The sequence below is a fragment of the Haliotis rubra genome, unplaced genomic scaffold (assembly GCF_003918875.1).
Source record: "Haliotis rubra isolate DU_JTF1 unplaced genomic scaffold, ASM391887v1 Scf1112, whole genome shotgun sequence".
Lineage (NCBI taxonomy): Eukaryota > Metazoa > Mollusca > Gastropoda > Lepetellida > Haliotidae > Haliotis > Haliotis rubra.
Window position 1 is genome coordinate 87,491 of NW_025765018.1, and position 15,255 is coordinate 102,745.

At 41.2% G+C, this 15,255-nt stretch overlaps 2 protein-coding genes across 2 annotated transcripts; one reads left to right on the forward strand and one right to left on the reverse strand.

The window, feature by feature from the left end:
* Window positions 1-2,514: 2,514 nt before the first annotated feature.
* On the reverse strand, window positions 2,515-8,760 carry LOC124288698 (serine/threonine-protein phosphatase 6 regulatory ankyrin repeat subunit C-like). Its single transcript, XM_046725262.1, has 2 exons — window positions 8,217-8,760; window positions 2,515-7,025 (listed from the first exon to the last, which is right to left on the reverse strand). Exons 1-2 carry the CDS (start codon window positions 8,758-8,760, stop codon window positions 2,515-2,517), a joined length of 5,055 nt encoding a protein of 1,684 aa, XP_046581218.1.
* A 1,180-nt stretch (window positions 8,761-9,940) lies between these two features.
* On the forward strand, window positions 9,941-10,387 carry LOC124288715. The gene has a single exon (XM_046725263.1). It carries the CDS (start codon window positions 9,941-9,943, stop codon window positions 10,385-10,387), a length of 447 nt encoding a protein of 148 aa, XP_046581219.1.
* Window positions 10,388-15,255: the final 4,868 nt, after the last annotated feature.

Here is a 15,255-nt window from a genome sequence, read left to right on the forward strand (position 1 = left end):
GTCACAGTTCCACACTGACACAAATGTCAACACACACGTCACAGCTCCATACTGACACAGACGTCAAAACAAACGTCACAGCTCCACACTGACACAGACGTCAACACACACGTCACAGTTCTTCACCGACACAGACATGAACACACGTCACTGTTCCACACAAACAGACGTCAGCACACACGTAACAGCTCCACACTGACACAGACGTCAACACACGTCACATTTCCACACTACGACACAGACGTCAACACACACGTCACTGTTTGACACACGGACACAGACGTCAACACACGTCACAGTTTTACACTTACACAGATATCAACACACACGTCAGTGTTTTACACCGACACAGCCGTCAACACACGTCACAGTTTTACACTTACACAGATGTCAACACACACGTCAGTGTTTTACACCGACACAGCCGTCAACACACACGTCACACTTCCACACTGACACAGACGTCACAGTTCCACACTTACATCAGCGTCAACTCACACGTCACAGTTCCACACACCGACACAGACGTCAATATAGTAGTAGCCATGGGGTGAATGTTGGTGGGTGGGTGTAGAACACACAACATAACGCTACTTGTGGTCACAGATGGCAGCCATTTTATTCATCCAATAAAAAGGAATGTTTGATAATTCTGAAAATATACAAAAATATAATTAACTATTTGAGCATAAAGGCATAACATGCCTTACATATACACGTATTACACGTTCTACATATTCTTAGAATACAGCTAGCCCTAACAATGCATTAGCATAAATATATCTTTAAATATAAATAATAAGATGAAAACTATTCCTTCATATGTATGTATATCATTTATGATATACATGAAGAATATATAGAGAGTTCATTACATACAAGATCATATGTAGTACACTAACCACAGAGTGTAAACAAGGTCTCATAGCAGTCACGGATCATCAATCATCACGGGTCATTCTAAGAAAAGTTAATATACAACCTTGATAATACTAACAATGGTATATAAAACAAGTTATGATAAAAACAATAACTATCACATCCACCCTCACTATTTCTTACTATATTCACACATCACGGTTTTTCACAGAAATTGATACTTCACAACCGTACACGGACACTGGCTGTTACACATACAAAAATATGTATATATAAAATATCAAACAAAACAAGAACGAATAATAGCATCAAAGAACTGTATTCGACGTGAAACACGTCAGCCATCATAACTGCAATATACATCTAGTGATACAGTCGAAGTTGTTATTGAAACGCTAACCAAGAATTGGTGATAATGTCCTGCTTGTACATTGTCAGATCCAAAGGAATACACATAAGCATCTCATATTACAGCATATCACATCATTCACGAGATCAGTTGCTGAAAACCAAAACCAATTGCATGTGACAGTGGTCTTCACTATGAATCAGTGTTTAAAGTGTGTAATTAAGCTCCTGCTCACATTCAGTAAAGGGCAATGGAATGCATTTTTAGACTTGTTCTGTTTTTAGACAGGGTTCTGATAGGTACAACAATCGCATGGGCCTTTCCAGTGTAATCTGACCCAGAGGGTTCGAGAAAGGTTTGGGAGCCTAAGGGGAGCTAACCTTTGTCACAAGCAGGTTACATTATAATTGCAAAATTTAACGTTAGCACCGTTTAAAACACAGACAAAGACTTGGGTCATTTTCGATGTGCGTATGTAACCATGCAATTTTAACCAGCTACCTCCCATAGAAAAGACATTTTGATGGCCGTATCATACTGAAGCACAATATCTACAACTGCAGGCTGTCTGTTTCGTTCCCTGTATGATCTACATATAACTAGCTTTCACATTGTAAAGAGAATATATATTGCAGAACTAAAAGGAATGTACACAGGTTTGTATGGGCTCCATTTGTTTGGCCATACTGCGCATGCCTATATCTATTTGTCTCTATAAACCCTTTACATGTAATAACTCTAGAGGACCAAGGAACTTAATTTATCTATGAGTGTTCCGAAAAACCCATGCAGACGCTGAAGAAAACTTTAGTTAAATCTAAAGCTTAATATGAAACAGTTCAAGATTAGTGAACAGCACATTGATAGACTGTCTCACTGTCCCTTGACCAAGTTATTCTGTCTTCAGTCCTGACCTTTCTCCAATGCTAAAGCCGTATATGAAGCAAAGGTAACATTTCCACACGGTCACGGTACTGTCGGCTCACTTGGGCTTGTTTTCAATATGGAGTTATTTGGTTCACACCAGAAATTAGCTTCATACATTGTACCCATGTTGGTAATCTAACCCAGTCTTCTGGGTGATGACCTAAAACTTTAACCACAAGGCTACCCTACCGCCCAGTGCTACTATATAAATACCGCCCAAACCCTCCCGTTCCTTCTTCCCCCTTTACGTCTGGGTTCCATTGTCTACTTTACAATAATCCAGAATGGCCACAATTGTTCTCGACATCCCCGTGCTCTTCTCTAATTCTGTGCCGAATGGTGTACCGTCTCCAGAGAAGTCACGGATTGATATCTGATAGTTCTGTAGCATACTGCTCAGCTGTTCTCCCATGTCTGTCTCGAACAGTTTTGTCGACGCCCCGTCTGAGTAGCAGCTTCACTCGTTCACACCTGTTGTAGCTGCGGTCAGCAGCAGCCCGGAAAAAGGCCCTGTCCTGGTCATTTTGCTTATGTACATTGACCCCAAGTTCTAAAAGAAGCTCTAAAGTTTCATTTCGTGAAGCCTGTGCAGCGTAGTGTAAAGCTGTCCTTCCTTCGTGATCTTGTATTTTGGGGTTGACCTTCATGACAAGCATCTCCAGCATTTTCATCCTTCTATACTCACACAGTAGTGTTCCATAATCATCTTCGAATTCACAACGGTAAATAGATGTCCTACGAGCAACTGGTTTAGTGATATTATACACATGCATCATGTCTTCAGGTCTGGTATAATCAGCTGTTGGATGAAGAGGTATATCGGCAAACAAATTCTGTACTTCTGTGTAAGCACCGTGTTGAACCGGCTTTATGTTTTTGACTGGCGATTGTTCTAAAGCATAGAGAAGAGCTGTCCTTCCTTTCTTGTCAAGAATATTTGGGTCCACACTCTTCTCCAGCAGTATCTCCAAAATACCACAGCTGTTGTCTTTGGCCTTTGCTGCACAGTGGAGAGATGTCATGCCATGAAAGTCCTGCACATCTGGATCAGCTTCGTGATTTAGAAGAAGCTTGACACTCTCTTTCTTCGAATTTTCTGACGCATAATGAAGAGCTGTCCTTCCTTTCTTGTCAAGAACATTTGGGTCCACACTCTTCTCCAGCAGTATCTCCAAAATACCGTAACTGTAACGATTCTTAGCAGCAAAGTGGAGAGTTGTCATGCCATGTATGTCCTGCACACCTGGATCAGCTTTGTGATCTAGAAGAAGCTTGACACTCTCTTTGTTCGAATGTTCTGACGCATAGTGAAGAGCTGTCCTTCCTTTCTTGTCAAGAAGATTTGGGTCCACATTCTTCTCCAGAAGTATCTCCAAAATATCGTAACTGTAACGATTCTTAGCAGCACAATGGAGACATGTCATGCCCTGTAAGTCCTGCACACCTGGATCAGCTTCGTGATCTAGAAGAAGCTTGACACTCTTTTTGTTCGAATGTTCTGACGCATAGTGAAGAGCTGTCCTTCCTTGCTTGTCAAGAAGATTTGGGTATTTGCCTTTCTCTAGCAGTATCGGCAAAACATCACATCGGAAACGATGCAAGTGTACAGCACAGTTGAGAGCTGACATACCCTGTAAGTCTTGTACACCTGAATCAGCACAGCGATCAACCAGAAACTTCACTGAGTCTGCAGAGTCACATTCTGACACAGAGTGGAGAGCTGTCAATCCCTTCTTGTCAAGAATATTTGGGCCCACACTCTTCTCCAGCAGTATCTCCAAAATATCACAGCTGTTGTATCTGGCCTTTGCTGCACAGTGGAGAGATGTCATGCCATGTATGTCCTTCACACCTGGATCAGCTTCGTGATCTAGAAGAAGCTTGACACTCTCTGTGTCCGAATGTTCTGACACATAGTGAAGTGCTGTCCTTCCTTTCTTGTCAAGAAGATTTGGGTCCACACTCTTCTCTAGCAGTATCTCCAAAATATCATAGCTGTTGTCTTTGGCCTTTGCTGCACAGTGGAGAGATGACATGCCATGTATGTCCTGCACACCTGGATCAGCTTCGTGATCTAGAAGAAGCTTGACACTCTCTTTGTCCGAATGTTCTGACACATAGTGAAGTTCTGTTCTTCCTTTCTTGTCAACAATATTTGAGCCCACACTCTTTCTCAGCAGTATTTCCAAAATATCACAGCTGTTGTCTTTGGCCTTTGCTGCACAGTGGAGAGATGTCATGCCATGTATGTCCTGCACACCTGGATCAGCATTGTATTCCAGAAGAAGCTTGACACACTCTTTCGTCGAATTTTCTGAAGCATAGTGAAGAGCTGTCTTCCCCTGCTTATCAAGGCAATTTGGGTGTATGCCTTTCTCTAACAGTATCGGCAAAACATCAGACCGGTAATGACGCAAGTGTACAGCACAGTGGAGAGCTGACATGCCCTGCAGGTCCTGTACACCTGGATCAGCACAGCGATCAAGCAGAAGCTTCACTGAGTCTTCAGAGTCACGTTCTGAGGCATAATGAAGTGCTGTTCTTCTCTTCTTGTCAAGAATATTTGGATCCACTCCTCTATCGATCAGTGTCTGTAAGGCTCCATAACTATTCGTAGCAGCACAGTGGAGAGATGTCATGCCTTGCAGATCCTGTACAGAAGGATCAGCACCACGATCTAGAAGAAGCTTGATGCTCTTTTTGTCTGAATTTTCTGATGCATAGTGAAGTGCTGTCCTTCCTTGCTCATCAATGACATTTGGGTCAACACCTGATTTTAACAGCATTTGAAAAGCTTCCATATTACATCTATGTTTTGGAGAAGCACAGTGGAGGGCTGTCATGCCCTGTTGATCCCGTAAACATGGATCAGCACCATGGTCCAGTAGAAGCTTCAAACCGCTACACCTGATTTCAGAAGCATAGTGAAGTGTTGTCTTTCCACGGCTATCTTGAACATTTAATTTTAACGATTTCTCAAGTAGAAGTGGAAGTGTATCCTTAAATACTGAGCCTTTTTTGCTAGAAGCACAATGGAGGGACGTCATGCCCCATAGATCTTGAACATCTGGATCAGCACCGTGATCAAGCAGAACCTTGACACTGGAGTTTTCCGAATGATCTGAAGCATAGTGAAGAGCTGTCCTACCTAGCTTATCCGGTATATTTGGGTCAACACCCTTCTCTAAAAATAACTTGAGGAATTTACAATGACCCTGACGAAATATCCCTGTATAATCAAAGTCTGCTTCTAAGTTCTGTAAAGTGCAGCCTCTCTCCGTCACAACTAAATGAAGTGCTGTCATTCCCTGATTGTCTTGTATATTTGCATCAATTCCACTGTCTAGCAAGGCACTTACAGTCATGTATCTTTCGTGTAAAGCAGCCATATGAAAGGGCGTCCATCCCATTCCATCCCTTACATTTGGGTCAACGCCTTTTTCCAGAAGAAGTTTCACAGTCTTAGGTTTACCACAGCCTGCAGCGTAATGAAGAGGGTTTCTACCCGTTATATCTTGAGGGTGTGGGTTCACATCTTGCTCCAGAAGCATTTTGGTCAGCGCGTAGTTTTCTCTTGCATAATAAAACATACAAGGTCTTAGAAGATAGCAATACTGAGAATATGAATATGATTCAGGATCTGGTATATCATAGCGATCCCAAAGTTCAGATTCACTCTGTTCGGTGGCATAGTGAAGACATGTTTTTCCGAATTCATCTCTTCTATTTGGATCGAAATCTCTGTCTGTATTTCCATGCTTGAGAATTAGCTCTGCTGCATTATAATTCACATCCTCAATGGCGTGATGAAGGGCTGTTCTACCACAGACGTCCGTTTCATTCAAATCAACACCCATTTTTACCACTAAATCAACCATTTTCATGATGCTGTCGTGTGTGAAAGGTGTTTTGAGTAAACATATCAAAATGTTGTCTTTACTGGCACCTTTGTGATTCACACTCACCCGTCTGTTCAGTAGGAATTCCAATATTTCAACTCCATAAGTATCGACATGAGTGTCGATTGCTGAAAATATCGCTGTTCTGCCATCCTTGTCTTCTGCATCAGGAAGATGCTTTTTGACATCAATGAGAAATGTGAGTTTCTCTAAAGCATCAACACGAGAGCATGCTGTCATGTGAACAATTGGTCTCTTGTCAGCATCTACTGCTTCAATCCGTGCTCCTGAGATGCACAAGTGCTTTAGTATTTCTATGTCAGCATACTCACAGGCTAGGTGAACAACACTTCTAGTTTGTGAACCGCATTGTGAAAGAATATTCACATCAGCTTCTTTGCTGCAAAGGAATTTTACAGTCTCCAAATCATTACATAGAACAGCCTTGTGAAGAATTGTTCTACCCTTTCCATCCATTTGATTTAAGATACTTTCTGCCACAACTAGAGCTGTCACTATTTCACGATTCACGATTTCAATGACCGACAAAGGTACGAGTCCTTCACGATTTTCCTGGTTGACAGGTGCCTTATGCTGGAGAAGTATTTTCACACATTCAAGGTGACTGTTCTGAACAGCCAAATGTAATGGGGTATTGCCATCATTGTCTTTCAAATCTACCTGAAAACCTTTCACTAATAAGAAATCTGCACATTTATCATTTCCATGTTGTGCTGCCCTGTGTAGCAAGAAGGTGTTTGCGGCAACAACCCTAAAACGCTTGCTTATGTCTTGGGAGTATTCCAACAATATATCCAAGGACTCAGTGCTACCATAAGCTGCTGCCTGTTCTTGAGGTGTTGCGTATTTGGTGGAGTACTTGTTATCATCGACGTAATTCCTCGTCTGCAAAATGTCTGTCTCAAGATTCAGTAAAAGATTCAGAACTGTGGCATCTGAGTGAGCTGAGGCTGACAAAAGGAGATGTTGACAATGAAGTTTACATCCAGTTGCAAGTAGTATCTGAATCATTTCTTTTAAACATTCCCTGCTGCTAAACACAGTGCATTTGGGATGATGTGTTTGCATCTGATCACAGAGCCATGACAATATCTCTGAGATTACATTGAGGTTGTCGTCCTTGTGTTTTAACATGTGCACTGTCAACTTGACAATATATGTGTGTCCCATGTGTACAGCATACTGTAACAATAGTGTCAGGATTGGATCAATTGCATATCCTTTTCCTAATTCTGGACTGTAGCAGAGTTTTTTTTCCCTCAAGTAAGCAGTGACAAAACCATTAAAGATTCTATCAATGACGTCATTCTTAGGACTCGGGCCAGAATTCACAAACAGAGCTTTAAAGCAGTTTTCGTTTGGCTCAGCACCATGATCAAGACACCATTTGACAAAATTGTTACTTCCAACAGAAATTGCACAATGCAAACATTCCTGTATTGTGTCTTTGAATTTCTCAGGTGATGGAATCGAATTTAAAACAACCTGTACCAGATGATCATTACTTTCCATTACAAATTTACTCAATAAATAATCACATTTGAACATCCTAATCTTCTTATCTTCCGAGTTATATGAAACAAATCCTACAAAATGTTTGCACTGCATAATGCTTGTCAGTTGCCCCTTTTTCGCCCACCTTTGCACCAAGAATGATATAAATTCCTTGTGCTTGAGTGAAGGATGTCTCATTATCATTCCACTGCTCTTAGGTTCAGCTGACAAAAGCAACTCTGTGATGCGGTCAGCAAATGCATCATAATTTTCCTCAGGTATCAAGACAATACGTATGTCTCCATCCAGCCTTTCGGTTCTTACCACTTCTCCAAGGACATCACTTGGGCATGTTCTGATGCAAGAGCTGGGATACTGCTCTGAGATGCTTATGAAAACAGACTCATATATAGACTGATGCTGAAAAGCATATCCTTTCTGGCCTTGCTCTAAATAAACACCACAGAGTGAAACTGCTTTTGTTTTGATGTCAAATAAGCTTGGACGTGTGGGTAGATTTGAACAATATTCTTTCATCATCTCAACCATTTCTTTAAAATCAGATGTACATTTTCTTGGATCAAGAGAGGATGCATTAAGAAGCCCATCGCTCATCAATACCAGCAAAAGAACCAGGTAACTCAAACCATCACTTTCCTTGAGTGCATCAACTTCCTTTTGGACGTACTCATTAGGTTTCTTGAAAAAGCTTAACCCCTTCTTTTGCACTTCCTTGCTACTGGCAAAGAAAGTGCAAACCTGTGGGAACCCAAGGGCTGTTTTTATTTTGACAATTTCTTCTATTTCTTTTTCAGAAAATTTGCCATGACAAATAACTTTCAACATTTTTTCTTTTTCCTTTTTCTGAAGAGCATACTGGCCGTCATCGATTAGAAAATGACGGATATTTTTCATGAGGCTGTGTTTGTTTAGTCGGCACTGACACTGTGCGGTGATTTCAGATCTGGATGTTAAGATCAGGAAGATATGGCCAGATTCAATAGATGGCCACATTATATCAAACTCCTTTGTCCAATCGTCAAAATGTGATTGTGAAAAGTTTGTCAGGCCAAAAATGTCATCAATCATCACAATGTAACGTTCACTTTTACTTCTGGACTTCTTCGGAATGAGTGACCATTCATCCGCTGAAGTCAACAGAAGAGGAGTCCTCCCATCCGTCTTAGACATCTCTTCTAGTAACCGCCGACCCAGCCGTGATTTCCCAGATCCTGATATCCCCTTTAGGAAGATACATCCACAATCTGTCAACAGTCTTAGGGCAGACCTCTGAGCATAGGTAGACACGTATTCTGTTTTGTCATGCTTGAGTGAATACTCCGTGGCATCTGAAAGATAATCATAATGCTATAACATGTAGCTGAGAAAACTATTTCAGAAATTATCCAACATATATGTGAGATGGATTTTGTTATGACCTGAGATCAAATTAGAACAGATTCGTGTCCTGATTGGGTCCCGTAAACAGTCACTAACTGCTGACAGAATTTATAGGTATGAGTTATACTTACCGCGGATATTTTTAAAACGATTATCTGGAATAAAAAAATATAAGTTAGAATATGGGTGGCATGTAAATACTTGGACACACTTCTTACAGTTAATGTATTTCTAAATATAAAAGGAATGAACATTTATATAGTACATTCTTCCAAAAGAAGAAACGCACAGTCGTTTTCAGCAGTTAATTTTAATATACTTTGACAGCAATCGTCAAAACAATTCCTATGTTTGAATCCTGTTAAACATGTTGTGGTTGTTGTCTTTTGTGGGAATGATACATGAAAAGTGCAAGCAGGAAAAGGTTTCCAAGTGATAGACGGTCCAAACCATCAGGGAATGCTTTCCGTCCGTAACCCCCATTTTTTATTATTCTATGCGTTTCCTCCTTCAACAACAGGATGGGAGACAACATGTCTATCGACGTCGACACGAACGTTTTACGCGGAGCTGCGTTCGACAGGTTGATAGATTTGATAGAGAAAGCGTCACATGTACAGTAAGTAAACTGAATTAATGCTGGCAATGACAACAATACATGTGTTCATTCGTGTGTCGAATTTCCTTCATCTATGTTCAAGCCTAACGTTTGTTTTTTTAAGAGTTTCTTTTTCCTGTTAGAAGTTGTTTTTTGATTTTTTTTTAATGTCATTTCACCGTGCCGTTTCTAGAAAAGTATGCAAAATATTCAGAATATTACTCCACGATCGAGCTGTTTTCCAACAAAATTAATGGTGTTTATGTCAAGAAAAGATGTATACATCACCAATGTGTTGTGGCGTCACTCCTGATGATCTGGGATGCTGATGTATCATTTCCAATGATCTGGGGTGACATGGCATAACTCTTGATGATGCTGGCTGCTGATACGTCACTCCTGATGAAGCGGGCTGCTGATGCGTCACTCCTGATGATGCGGGCTGCTGACGCGTCACTCCTGATGATGCGGGCTGCTGACGCGTCACTCCTGATGATGCGGGCTGCTGACGCGTCACTCCTGATGATGCGGGCTGCTGATGCATCACTCCTGATGAAGCAGGCTGCTGATGCATCACTCCTGATGAAGCAGGCTGCTGATGCATCACTCCTGATGATGCGGGCTGCTGATGCATCACTCCTGATGATCCAGTGTAGTGATGCGTCACTCCTGATGATCCAGTGTACTGATGCGTCACTCCTGGTGACTCGGGATGCTGATGCGTCACTTCATTTGGTCCAAGCTGTTCCCCCATCATTTCAGATGGTACACTTTGATGTATCACTCCTGATGGCTGGACACGCCCATCTGTATGAATGACTGTGACACCTAATGCACCAGGATCTCTAACAATCAAACCATATGGTCCATATTCAATAACTGGTGCGCCAGGTGGTGATACCAGTGAAGACACATTTGTATCTGGTGTATCCAGTGCTCTTCCATCTTGAGTTGATGTACATGGCTTCTTCACATCCACGTCCTCATCATCATCATCTGGGTCTTCGGTTGAGCCCACGCGGAATTTTCTTTTTTGTGCTTGAGACATTTTCAGTACCTGAAAAAAGCATCACATACGATGACAATAGCTCAACACTAGTCTACTTCATGTTTACTCCACGATATGATCTTGGTGTGTATGATCTTACGCTGGAATACATTAACTTGCTTCTGTGTCATCTGATGACCTGAGCGAACATCGTTTGCGACGGAAACTTGTTTCCACGAAACTTTTTTCACAACAGCTTTCTTATATTTGAAAATATTCAGGACTCCACCAAAAAAGTTCTTTAAGAAACTATCATTAAAATTTTGACACAGTCCACTATTTGTTACGAGGGAGGAGTGCAGAGAAAGGGACAGCCAGGTGTGCGAGAAAGGATGGAGACGCCACAGCACAGGCTGATGAATCAATAACTTGGTGGGCACTTGTGCACGTGCTTCTCTAACACCTGGCTGTCCCTTTCTCTGCACTCCTCCCTCGTAACAAATAGTGAACTGTGCAAGGACCTAGCCCGAAATTTGAAAGTAGAAACTAAGCAAAAGATTAAAAATAGATGAGAATAAGATATTGTCGGCATGACACGGGTTTCATCGCGAAGCTGCTAATTTGATGATTTTGTATCAGGCCATAATTTTGCATCATTTAAAAGGGTATTACAACTTAACAAGTCTGACAGAGTGATATGTTTCAAAAATATATTTACCCCATGACCAGTGACTGTAGAGATTTACTGGCCCGACTGGATGTTTACTATCCACGGGCCAGCGGGCCGGTGGCTATTGAAACGTGGCAAGGTAACTAATGGTGGATTGGTCAGGTTACAGGGGGGAGGAGTTATTGAGCATCTTGTGAAAGGTCAGGCCTACACCTATCTTGGAATGCAAGTTCGAGACAAGCTCCCAGATCCAAGACAAATTTCGGGCCGAGTATAAATCTCACTTAAAGAAAATCTGGAGCTCAGAGCTAAATCCTCGAAACAAGGTCAAAGCTACCAATACTTTTTGCCGTACCAGTCCTTTCCTATTCCTTTGGAGTAGTTGGTTGGATAAAACAAGACATCCAGAGTCTTGACCGCCTGACCAGAAGGATCATGTCTGATAACAGAGCTCACCACCCCTGTTCCTCTCTTACCCATTTATACATGTCAATCAATTCTGGAGGTCGGGATTTGATTAATGTGGAGGCTCTTCGTGATAGAATTTTATTGTGCACCTGTGCACATTTATTTATCGGAAGATCCTCTGGTGATGCATGTGAAGAAATGGAATTACACAGCAAGGAATTACACAGCTATTTTATGCGTGCCATGGCTGTTGGACAAAATCTGAAATTTGAGGTTGATTTTGTTGATGGCGATGTACTGCTGGACGGTACAGCGATGGGAGTAAACCAGGTGAAGTCCTTCACCAAGTCTGCCCAGAGTCGGTCATTTGTGGAGAAGATTTCTGAGAAACCATTGCATCATGTATATGTTAGCGTCAATAAGGAAACTCCGTCAGTAGCGTGACTGCCTAGTCAATAAGGTACAGCCAAGTCAATAAGGTACTGCCTAGTCAATAAGGTACTGCCTAGTCAATAAGAGAACTGATGTTAGTAAGCTTATTGACAGAGTCAATAAGGATACTGCCTGAAATTTATAGTAGGCAGTAGCCTTACTCCCTAATACATAAAACAATAAGAATACACATTAAAAAGTTGAAATTTATTGTCTCATCTCACATACACAGAAGAGTAAATTGATTGATTACATATTCATATTACATAAAAACTTGAAGACATGATAAATGTGCATTATATATTAGAGCATGAACTGGAATTATGACAACGACTTGTGCAATTTCTCCCACTTTGTTTGCCCTTACATCTCAAGGTTAGACACTTTGCACTTGATGTACATTGCATTTCTGCATGCCCTGACCACCAAACAATAACTCTTTCCTCACAGCTTCTCTTAGTGTAATAGCACAATCTGTACCCGTATCTGTATCAGCATCCACACCAGCATCGCCATCTGTACCCGTATCTGTATCAGCATCCACACCAGCATCGCCATCTGTACCCGCATCTGTATCAGCATCCACACCAGCATCGCCATCTGTATCAGCATCCACACCAGCATCGCCATCTGTACCCGTATCTGTATCAGCATCCACACCAGCATCGCCATCTGTACCCGTATCTGTATCAGCCTCCACACCAGCATCGCCATCTGTGCCTGCGTCAACAACATCTGACACTGAACTGGATTCACTGCGACAACCATGCCTACAATTAATCAATGCAACATACACTCATGATAATAATGATCAATCGGAAGCCACAAACGCGTACCATAATAACTTTATTACGAGTAAATCGGCTAAAATCCAGGAAGACGGGAAGCCTGCGAACTGGCTGACCGTGATTACGTCTAAAAGTGGAATCGTTAAACGAACGGGATTTAAAACGTATAAATACTTAAGCCAATTCCGATACACATTTCCGTCGGCCCGAAAATGTTTTTACATATCTATATCCAATCACATACCACCCCATAAATTCACTTTTCATCGTATTTAAAGCACGCCCACATTTAAATGATACGATCTCTTCCCCACACTCTCAACATTATCTCGGCCACAATTTTCCGCCCGGCTTGACTCGAGCCGTCAAAAGCAACTTAAACGTAACACACGTATCTTGTGTTTAAATCCATAGACTGGTATTATATCTACCTAATATCGCTTTGTAATGTTATAAAATGCAACATGTAAAGATAACTGCTCCGTTAAAGTGAAGCCCTTGTCTCTCATTTTTCAGCATAGCCTCAATCAAAAGTGTTTGGTCTCTGTTCAGCCCGACTTGGCCGGAGATGTCAAAAACACCTTAAACCTCACACATGTATCTTGAAATGTGTTTAAATCCATAGATTAGCATTATATCTACCTAAATATCACCGTGTGATAAATGGTTCGTTAAAGTGAAGCCCTTTTCTCTCTCCATTCACAACATAGCGTCAATTAAAACGAACCAGTTATCTTTACATGTGACATTTTGTACCATCACACGGTAATATTTAGGTAGATATAATACTAATCTATGGAATTAAACACAAATCAGGACATATGTGGGGGTTTAAGTTGTATTTGAGAACCCGGGCCAAGCCGGACCGAAAGCATGACTGTGATACTGTGTGGTTGTTGAGAATGTATAGAAAATAGGGCTTCACTTTAAGCAACGTGTTTGCTTCCAATACAATGCTTTGAGACTCTATGAAGACGTACTTTGTTAGATATAACTGTATTCTAGAGATATAGACAGAAATCAGGATACATGTGTGAGGTTTAAGGTGTTTTTGACAGCACGGGCCGTGTCTGGCTGAACGGTGGGCAAACAATAAGCTCACTGGGATAAAAAGCCCTCGAACAAAAACCCCCTAGGCTAAATGTCCCCAGGACAAAAAGCCCTTGCAAATTTCAACCCATAGGATAAAACACCCTCGGTGTATATTTTGAGTTGACAGGTGATAACATGATGTGTTCTAACCAATTCTTCCCACTGCTCCTCAGTGACGATGTTGTTATTTTAACAATGGAATGAAGTCTGCTAAATGTTGTTTCAGAGAACTGGCTTAAATTGGTCACTTCCTCTTATGTTTGATTTTGTTGGGCAGGTACTCATTGTGGCATGTCAATGAACATGGTGTTTATTAAGATGGTCTATTAAGATGGTCAGCGCTATTATTATTTAAATAAATTGCTGATTTCCTGCTACCTTCTTTAAAGTTTGGAATCCAGCGGTCGGCTATTGGTGACGGTGTTCCCAGCATTCGCTTTTGACTGGTATAGGACACAATATTAGACTGGTAAGAACTGTAGTACAAGTATCAACTGCACAACTGCATTTAATATGTGCTTGGTGATTTACATTTGTGAAGTATGTGCTAGACATTTACGACTATGAATATGATCGCTCATATTGCCAAGTCATATATAAACATAATATAGTCTTAGACGACATACCTTTGTATCATTTAATGTCAATAATACACTTTTGTCATTCTGAAGTTCACTGTTGTCCATATCGGACGACAGGCGGCCATTGTGCACAACTTGGTGACGCCATATGTTTACGTGGTATTTCCTCCAGCACAGCACATGTCACAATGTTACGCATTGTCAACAGCCGATCCGGGAGTGTCAATGTAGGTTTACAGTAATATCGAAGTTGTTAAATTGTAATACAGTAAACGATTTTGTAGAATTAACACAATAGTCACATTTCTTTAGCATTAATAGACATAAAGTTGCATTAGTTTTTAATAGTAGATGACTGTATGTACGCAAATTGATGAAAGTCTGAACATATTGCTCAGAGCTGTGCCGATCAACTGATGGACGTAAACAATCGATAGGTGGTGCAGTTTGGCGTGTGGCTCGTGAGAAATTATGTCATTAGAAAATACCACGGAAACGTAGGTACCACGGAATCATATGATTACATGATTTAATGTTTAATGTTATATTATATTGTATTCACGTGGGAATGAAAAAAAAGATTTGTTGGTATTCTATTACATCTCTTCATTGAGGACCTTTTGTCCTACCCATTGAGGGATTTTTGTCATGGGGGCATTTAGCCTAGGGGTGTTTTGTCTGAGGGTGTTATGTCCTTGTGGGCCTATTGTACTACCATCGGCCGAACA